This window comes from Nematolebias whitei, chromosome 10, assembly GCF_014905685.2.
Source record: "Nematolebias whitei isolate Nwh7 chromosome 10, NemWhi1, whole genome shotgun sequence".
Taxonomy (NCBI): Eukaryota; Metazoa; Chordata; class Actinopteri; order Cyprinodontiformes; family Rivulidae; genus Nematolebias; species Nematolebias whitei.
The window spans coordinates 22,331,285-22,340,264 of record NC_056507.1 but is presented as its reverse complement, the minus strand read 5'-3'; the positions used below and the strand labels follow the sequence as shown (position 1 = coordinate 22,340,264).

At 37.1% G+C, this 8,980-nt stretch overlaps 2 protein-coding genes across 2 annotated transcripts in view; both read right to left on the bottom strand.

Annotated features, from left to right (window-relative positions):
* LOC119416027 (extensin-like) overlaps positions 1 to 755 on the bottom strand; it is a 4,187-nt gene extending 3,432 nt beyond the window's left edge. The window contains exon 1 of the mRNA XM_037683196.1: positions 12 to 755. Coding sequence (XP_037539124.1) covers positions 12 to 755 — 744 coding nt within the window. The remainder of the gene's footprint in view (positions 1 to 11) is intronic.
* Positions 756 to 7,054: 6,299 nt separating this feature from the next.
* Positions 7,055 to 8,980, bottom strand: part of LOC119415652 (zona pellucida sperm-binding protein 4-like) — a 2,891-nt gene continuing 965 nt past the window's right edge. The window contains exons 3-9 of the mRNA XM_037682809.1: positions 8,655 to 8,839; positions 8,462 to 8,559; positions 8,223 to 8,380; positions 7,939 to 8,131; positions 7,432 to 7,576; positions 7,256 to 7,334; positions 7,055 to 7,149 (exon numbers count right to left, since the gene is read on the bottom strand). Of these exons, the coding sequence (XP_037538737.1) occupies positions 7,055 to 7,149; positions 7,256 to 7,334; positions 7,432 to 7,576; positions 7,939 to 8,131; positions 8,223 to 8,380; positions 8,462 to 8,559; positions 8,655 to 8,839 (953 nt within the window). The remainder of the gene's footprint in view (positions 7,150 to 7,255; positions 7,335 to 7,431; positions 7,577 to 7,938; positions 8,132 to 8,222; positions 8,381 to 8,461; positions 8,560 to 8,654; positions 8,840 to 8,980) is intronic.

Here is an 8,980-nt window from a genome sequence, read left to right as displayed (position 1 = left end):
TGAGGTTTTGCTGGCATCTGTGGGTTCTGTGGCAGTTGAGGATACTGAGGATTTGAAGGTGGTTGAGGAATCTGAGGAGATTGAGGTTTCTGGAGCAGTTGAGGATACTGTGGAAGCTGAGTCTTTGAAGGTGTTAGAGTGAGCTGAGGGTACTGCTGAGACTGAGGGTACTGAGGTTTTGATGGCATTTGAGGAAGTTGAGGGTTCTGAGAAGGTGGAGGGTACTGAGGCTTTGAAGGTGTTTGGGGGTTTTGTGGAGGTTGGGGGTACTGAGGTTTTGATGGTATCTGAGGAATCTGTGGAATTTGAGGGTACTGAGGAGGAAGAGGGTATTGAGGCTTTGAGGGTGGTTGAGAGTTTTGAGGAATTTGAAGGCTCTGAGGAGTCTGGGGATACTGAAGCCTTGACAGCATCTGAGGGTTCTGAGGAGGTTGAGGTTCAGGGTATTGAGGCTTCGATGGCATTTGAGGGCTCTGAGGAGGTTGAGGGTACTGAGGAGTTTGAGGGTACTGAGGAAGCTGGGGGAATTGAACCTTTTTTTGAGAATGTGGGCACTCTGAAGGTGTTTGAGGCTGATTGTCCTGTGGCCTTAAAACATCCTGATCCTGAGGGTTTTGAGACTTCTGAGGATTCAAAGACATCGGCGGCCAAGGGTAAAAAGACTTTGGCTCTGCTTGAGTCTCTGCTTTTTTCTCTGTTAAGCAGCATAGCAGAACCAACGCTGTAAAATAAGTGACACTCCAGTGATTCGCCATGATCTCACAGCTGTCCAGCCTGGTCCGTCCCAAAATGTTCCATTTGTGTGTGCTGCTGCATTTATGTCTTACCAAGGCCAATGCCTCACAAACTCCACCTCTAAGGCAAAGTAACTACCAGACATTTAAATACAGGGGAAAATAATGTTTTTCACTTCATTCAAGTGAATGATTTCTGCCTCCTAACAAATTCAGTAATAGGGCTGGCACCAGAAATGTGTTTGTTCAGATCAGGCCACTGTTTTGAATGGCAGTTTGACATTTAGGTATTTACTGAGTCCAAAATTTAGGTCACAAAAGCCTCTCTTTGTAACATCACGTTTTATCTGTCATTTGATGTTTATTTTTGCTTGAACTTGTATAAGACAAGCTCATCGATTTTCCTTCTACATTAAAAGTGGCAAACATTGAGGTAAATATATCTGTAAATCTTGTAGGACTTCTAAAGTCTTTCAGGAAGTATTTCTCAATGTATTGTTGCATGATGTGATTAAAAACACAGATGTCTAAAAATTTTCAATAATTTCAGCTGAAAGCCAACAGGTACAATATTTGAGCAAGATCAAAATTGTAGAAGGATAGGAATGGTACTTTACCATTTTTTGTGGATTCATTTAGGGATGCGAGGTTCAAGCAATCAGTTTGCAACACAATTTTCTTGTCAAAATATTTTATTTTGTTTTAACATGTTCATTATCCCAGCCATTTATAAATTTAATCTTCGCTATAAATCAGTTGATGTGATTAATTAAGCTGCAGTTTCTGACTTTCTGTGATACTATTTGTTTTTGATTTTTAGATCTTAGTTTTTAAAACTTGCACTCCACTGACTGTCCTCAACTATTTATATCCTTAAAACTAATATGAACAATAACTGTCTTGCTATAACCAATTTTGTATTTTTGTGCACAAATCCCACTCAGTTTTGATAAATGTAAAAACCATCAGATATAAGGAGACTGATAGCTGTCCTAATAAATATGCAGTTCTAAATGTTTATGCAATTAATACCCTTTTCCTTTATCTATTATAATCATATTAGACAAATGTACCTTCCTGCTCTGGTATTTTTTTTTTTAAATGAAGTTAAATAAGATATTTGCCAACGCTCTCTTAGTGCTTACTTTAAAGGAAACAGAAATTGATTTAAAACAATAACTATTATTTGTCCAATCAGGGCATAGATTCTTAGTTTTCTGATGCACATAATTCATGTTTTTTTTTTTTTTTTTGCTGCATTTTGTATCACATCGTTTATTATTTTATTTTTTAATGTCTTTTGTTTAAAAAATGATACATAAATAAAGTTTATAGTTCATTTTCCTATCTATATACAAGCATGATAATTTTAAAAAAGTTTGTTGTTTGTCACGTTTTCAGACATGTTAAATGGGATTTGTGTGTGTGCATGTACAGTCTCTTTACAAAACATTAGAATATCATGGAAAAGTTGTTTAACTTCCATAATTCCATTCAAAACGTTAATCTTTAATAGATGATAGATTCAGGGCCCACAATTTAAATGATGTCAAGTATTTATTTGTTTATTTTTACATAATTTGGGCTTCCAGCTCATGAAACCCACAAAAACAGGAATTCAAAAAATTAGAATACTGTGGAGAAATCAGCCCAAATTTTGCAGGGCATGAATGTTTTTAACTGAGTGTGACACACTAATCATCTACTAAACTCAAAGCACCTGCACATGTTTCCTCAGGTGTCATTAAATTGCTTCAGTTTGGTTCAATTGTCTCAGTTCGGTTCAATATGGGGAAGACTGCAGACATAACAGCTGGCCAGAAGACCATCATTGATATGCTCCATAGGATGGGTAAGCCACAAAAGTTCATAGTTAAGGAGGCTGACTGTTCACAGAGTGCTGTGTCCAAGCATATCAGTGGAAAGTCTAGTGGAAGGGCAAAATGTGGCAGGAGAAGATGCACCAGCAAAAGAGATGACCGTGGGCTTCAGCAGATTATCAAACAGAGAAGATTCCAGAATCTGGCAGAGATCCAGGAAGAGTGGAATGAGGTGGGAGTCACAGCTTCAAAAACCACCACATTCAGACGCATCCGGGAGATGGGCTACAACTGTCAGGTACACCGGTCCTCTTTTCCGATGAAAGTAAAGTGTGCCTTTTGTTCGGAAATCAAGATCCAAGGGTTTGGAGGAAGCAGGGTGAGGGACAGAACTCATACTGCTTGAGGTCCAGTGTGAAATATCCACAGTCAGTCATGATTTGGGGTGCAATGTCCGGTGCAGGTGTTGGTAAACTCTGCTTTCTTAAATCCAAGGTCACTGCAACAGTCTAGAAGAATGTTTTAGAGGACTTCATGATTCCTTCTGCTGAGGATCTGTATGGAGATGCAGATTTCATCTTCCAGCAGGACCTGGCCCCTGCCCGTCACCAGAAGCACCAGAACCTGGTTTGATGCCCATGCCACAGTGTTTGACTGGCCAGCCAACTCACCGGACCTGAACCCATTGAGAATCTATGGGGTATTATCAAGAGGAAAATGAGGGGCACCAGACCCAACAACAAAGAAGAGCTGACAACAAGCATCAAGGAAATCTGGGCTTCCATAACTCCCAGTCAATGCCACAGGCTGATTGCCTCGTTGCAGCGATTAAGGCAAAGGGATTCCCAACAAAGTATTGAAGATTGACATATTGTTTTGAAAGTACCATATTTTGATTTGTTATGATCCTAATTTGTCTTTTTTTTTTTTTTTTTCTGCAAAAACTGAGTAGTGTGGGCTGATGTCTTCACAGTATTCTATTTTTTTTTTTTTTTTTTATTATCCCGTTTTTGTGGGTTTCATGAGCTGGAAGCCCAAATTATGTAAAAATAAATACTTGAAATCATTTAAATTGTGGACCCTGAATCTATCATCTATTAAAGATTAACTTTTTGAATGGAATTATGGAAGTTAAACAACTTTTCCATGATATTCTAATTTTTTGGAAAGGGTCTGTATATGGGTGTGTGCACATTGGGTATATACTTATTTTACAGATTTATTTTTGTGTGCATTCAGTCGAAGCAAATGCATTTGCTGATGTGGGTTTGTTTTGCAAAGGGTTGTGTATGCTCAAATGTGTATGGATGGATGTACAGATTCATATGGGTGTTGTTGTTACACCCTGTGCAATGGTTTTGACATGTCTGGAAGGAATTGATAAAAATCAAATCAAATGTTTCAGAACAGCAGCTCTGGCTCAAACAGATTTTTTGTCCTCCAAATTAAAGGTTGAAAGGTCAATCCCCAGCTCGGCTACTCAAAATGTTTGTGTCCTTTGATAACATAGTGAATAATGTGTTGTCATACTATGTTCATCGTGCGTGATTGTAAATAAAATACACTTGAAATATACGACTGATATACTGTATATCATTTAAAAAGTGCTTTACTCACTGTAAAGCACTTTAAAAATCCTGAGCAAGGCATAAATGCTGTATGAATGTGAATTATCCACATCACTGTAGTTTCATGTAAACATGACTTGCAACTCGGAATTTGCATATATTTTCAGAACTTGTTCTTTTTATTAGACTTACTAAACTCGGGGGGGGGGGGGGGAACGAAGAATCATGTAAGAACTTTAAAAAATATTTAAAGGCCTAGCATTTCTTGAAGAAATGTATATCTACCTCTCATGTCAGTGTTTAAGATTATCTCATGTTGAGATCTGATTTGAAAAGAACCTAAAAAAAAAAAAGTATACACAGTTTTGTGCAAAATTGCAAAAGTATGTGTTTGAAACACATACCGCTGGCCTGCAGATGTGTGTAGACCACAGAGTCTTGGCCTGATGATGTTGATCTTCTGTGCTGGACCATCCTTTTGGTCAGTAGCTGTTTAGTTTCCCTGATGTATAACTGATCACAGTCCTCATGACACTGAACAGCATACTAAACAGCATACAGAGTAATATTGTATGCATGTATAAGACTGAGACTGTGTGTCAGTGGGTGGTAAAACTAGAAAACTACACAATTGTTGTCACACAACCATGTCAAGACAAAAGACTGGCCTTTCTCATTGACTATAAATCAGGCTCATGCTGTGCTCGTTGAATCCATGGTAGTTTCCATGGTCACGTGCTGGCACTGTGATTTTTATATTTCAACGACACTTCAATCTAAAAGCAGTTACACCAAAAATAGTGGATGAACAAATGAACATTCATTTGAATTGAGGGTGAGGTTGGACTGTTCCTGTGTGTTGAAAAGCACAAGCAGCCCTCTGCTGTTTTGCACCCGTCAGCCTGAACAACCACTCTGAGCCCTGGATTTAAAAACCTTTGGTGTCAGAGAAAACTACCCCTGTAGTCGTATACACAATCAGACGAAACTCAGAAAATGCTACTGTTTTGCTCAAAAACTTATGTTGCTGCTGTTCAACACTCGGGGTTCAATAGCTGTTGTCACGCTTGTCTGAGTTATTTACTTGATAGTTAAGCTAAGGACTCCATAATTAACAGCTGGAGAGAATTAATGGACAAATAGTGGTTCCAACAGTCTTTGAAATGTGGAGCTCTCCTCAAGAGAGAGCGAGAGAGAGAGTTGTAACAATCATACGTTTACCTCTTAGCTAAAAAAAATGGTCAAAACTTCACGTTTTCAGTCATTGTCTTAATTCTAGTCACAACAGTTGTAGGCATTCCAACTCAAAACTAAGTTTCTCTGAAAAAAATGTTACACAAACAAATGAAACAAAAAAAACATTTAAAAAGGTTTTAGTATAAATAAGAAATTTTGGCCACTACACTATTTTAGTTTTTAAATAAAACCAACTTTATCATATGGTTCATTTTTTAATTGTTGTATTGTTACAGTAGAAACATGGTTTCTCATGGTTATCATGGTTATCATGCAGTCAGAATTTCATTTTGGCCCATGCTAATCCAAAGAGTACCTTATGAAGGACAGAAATTAGTAATCACCTGCAGCCTTTGGCTTTACTCACATACTGTTTTAATAATTTTTAAATCTTTTTCAGTTTGCTTATTAAAAGTTTATGTTAGGAGAATACAAACATGGTTTTCTGCTCAAACCTCACCACTGGCAGTGACTTTCAGCACTTTTGTAGCGAAGGCTCTGGTTGTTCAACTTTAAAGCGTCTGGCTCTGACATGTCACTACTTCAAGAGTAAAAGCCATCCAGGCCATATAATATATGACGTTTTTTGTCTCTGTCACATACTGTCTTCATTGCGTGTGTATAAACAACATGTTATGTGTTGTTAAAATGTGAAAAATAGTAGAATATTTAAAAAGCAAAAAACTGCATGTTTATGCACAAACATGGACAACACATGGAGGAAAAAAGTAAAAGATGTGTTTATGGCACAGATGGCGTTCCATAAAGACCTGATTATCGTTTTTGAAAAGCCCCTTGTCTGTCTGCTTCTTGGCAACATGAGTTTAATATTTCAAAATATAACTTATAAAGACATATTTTGTGCGCACTGCGTATTAAATGTTTTATGCCACTTCAAATTCTGAATTAATGTTTTATTTTGTCATCATGATACTTCAAATGACTGGTTTTCTGTACTGCACTTGGAAATATTCAATTTCATAGACTAAATGCTAATATGAATTGAAAATAAAAACAAAGAGTAAATGCTACGAGAAGTACCAGTAATACGTGAATGGGAAAGAATTGTATTTACAATTTTAATGTCTGCTTACAGAAAACATTTGTAAACATAATCAATCTTTATTCATTAGAAGTTACTGACATACATTTCACATAGATTGGACTTCCTTACTGGTACACATTTCTTTTAATTGTTGATAACACTGATTACTTACAAACATTCTGAGTACTGTTCATGGTACACAGTTTTCATTTCATACCCTTTTTGAAATGTAGCAGCATTTTGAACACAGTTTGTTTTGCTTGTGTGTGACAGAATTATTAAGTGCTGTAACTTCTGGTTCTAAGATACAGTTATAACATTTGTCCTTCCTGTGTTTCTGAAAAATGAATTATAAAGAAGAAGCACATAATGAAACAAATATAAAGTTCATTACATTGTACTGATTTAAACTGTTTACTTGAATCTCTTAATTGTAGATGATTTTATTGTTTAAGACTAATAGAAATGTAACAAAAATTTATGAAACAAAACGGTTACCCCTCTCTAACCACAGAGTCTTTCTGCACCACACTTGGTTGTTCTGCAAATACAAGTACATACAGTGACTTTTTCATTTGATACCACTAACCATTAAATAAGTAAAGGTTCCAAATGTTTATTCTGAATGTTTTCAGGCGAGCTGGTCACAGTTTACGATTTGGAAGCAGCAACCATGATCACTTCTCTTGATGAAACCACGACCTTCGGTTCATCCTTCTTCTCTTCCACGGCCTTTGTGTCTCTCTCTGCAAGCAGACATACAGTCATGGTCACATTCAAAAAACTTTTTGCTTCAGATTATTTTTTTCTATTTATTTTTTATTTTTTACAGATCAGGAATCATTTACTTACTTTCTTTTTTGGCACATGATGGTTCACAGCTCACACCCTGTCCTGACACGCACACCGACGTGCTGCAGTGAATGTACATCTGAAAAGGAAAAACATTTTTGAAATAAAAAAATGTGAAAATATATTAAATTTGAAACATAATTATTGCAGATATGGTAACTGTATGCATTCCTTACCGTGCCCTGTTGGGGTACCATATCAGGATTTACAAAGGTAAACATTTTGAAAATGAATCGTCGGTAATGTGTTGGTAAAGCCAGACCAGAGGAGGCATCCACTGGAACCAGTGAGGAGAGGTAACGATCATCTGCATATGGACATCTAAATGAAGAACAGTCAAAATGATAAATTATAGATACCATTAAACCATGTTAATATGATAAATGGCACTCTCCTGTGTAAAATATGAGCAACATTTAACGTAATTTTATGACTTATCACTAAAAATAAGTGGCAAGTGTATTCATCAGTTTTAAAATGTTTGGCTCATTTAAATTTCTAAAAGGTATTATAGTATTATATATTAATATATAACTATAGTATAGTATATATTAATCACTTCAATTTGTAAAACGTCTAAATAATTTTGACAATAAATAAACCTGACAGTGATAAATATTTAAAACAAAAATAAATCAATATATCACGATAAATACATTAGTGTAAACAGGTGTTTTAGTTACCCATTAACCAGAATGTCCCATTGGGGGAGGCTGTGTGGCTCGGGGCTTGCGGTTGCCCAACAGCGTCCAAGAGTCAGAACAAGTACAGGATCTGTCTTTTCAAGGAGCTGAACTTCCACATAAACTGGATCCCTCAGGACTTTGGTCACAGGATAGTCTGTGTCAGCATAGAAGGAGGTGTACGCAGCCTCCACTATGGGACCAAAGATATCAGTTATTATGACATCAAACATTGTGAAACGATTAACAAACACATCATATCTGCTTGGCTGGGATGTACTGACCTTCATTACAACCCTTGGCCGTGCACTGGCCATTAGCCAGCCTTATTCTGACAGTGGTGGGTCCAGTAACAGCAATTGGTAGAGGAGGACTTGGAAGGGCCGTCTCAACAACCAGGCCTTCAACTGAAGTACCATGGTACTTACACTGGAAGATCAACCTGAAAAAAGAGATGTGATGTTATGTTGTTTAGTCCATTCTTGTACTTCGAAAGATTATCAATCTACTAATGTTCACCCACTGGTAGCTGCTGTCCCTGGTAATGGAACCAGAAGGCCCAACCCCTACTTCAAACGAAGACATCATTGTGTTTTTATAGATTATAGCATCAGTCTCCTCCTGCAAAAGTTTGAAGAGGTGGTTTGGGGAGGAGGGTTAGAGATTGATGAAAATTACCTCACTGATTGAGAAGTTGATGCTAATTGCAATATTACCAAGACAACAGTGCCGCAGGCAGTAACAGGAAAAAAGTAGATGGCAAAAGCTGAATTTGAGTCAACTTGTTTACAGCCTTCACCTCCACCCAAAAGTGAGATTGATTCCAAGTCAATGTTGGGTTGAGTGACGTCTTTGGCCACAACAACAATGAACCGTCCATCCTTGGTACACTGGACTGTCACTGATGGAAAACATAGACTATGGTAAGTTAAAACATACTTTTGTCTAATTATAATACCATACACACTTCCAAAGAAAAGTCAGGGTTTCTTACACTTCCTTTTATTTTATTGTATTTTTATTTTTGGGGGGGGGGGGGGGG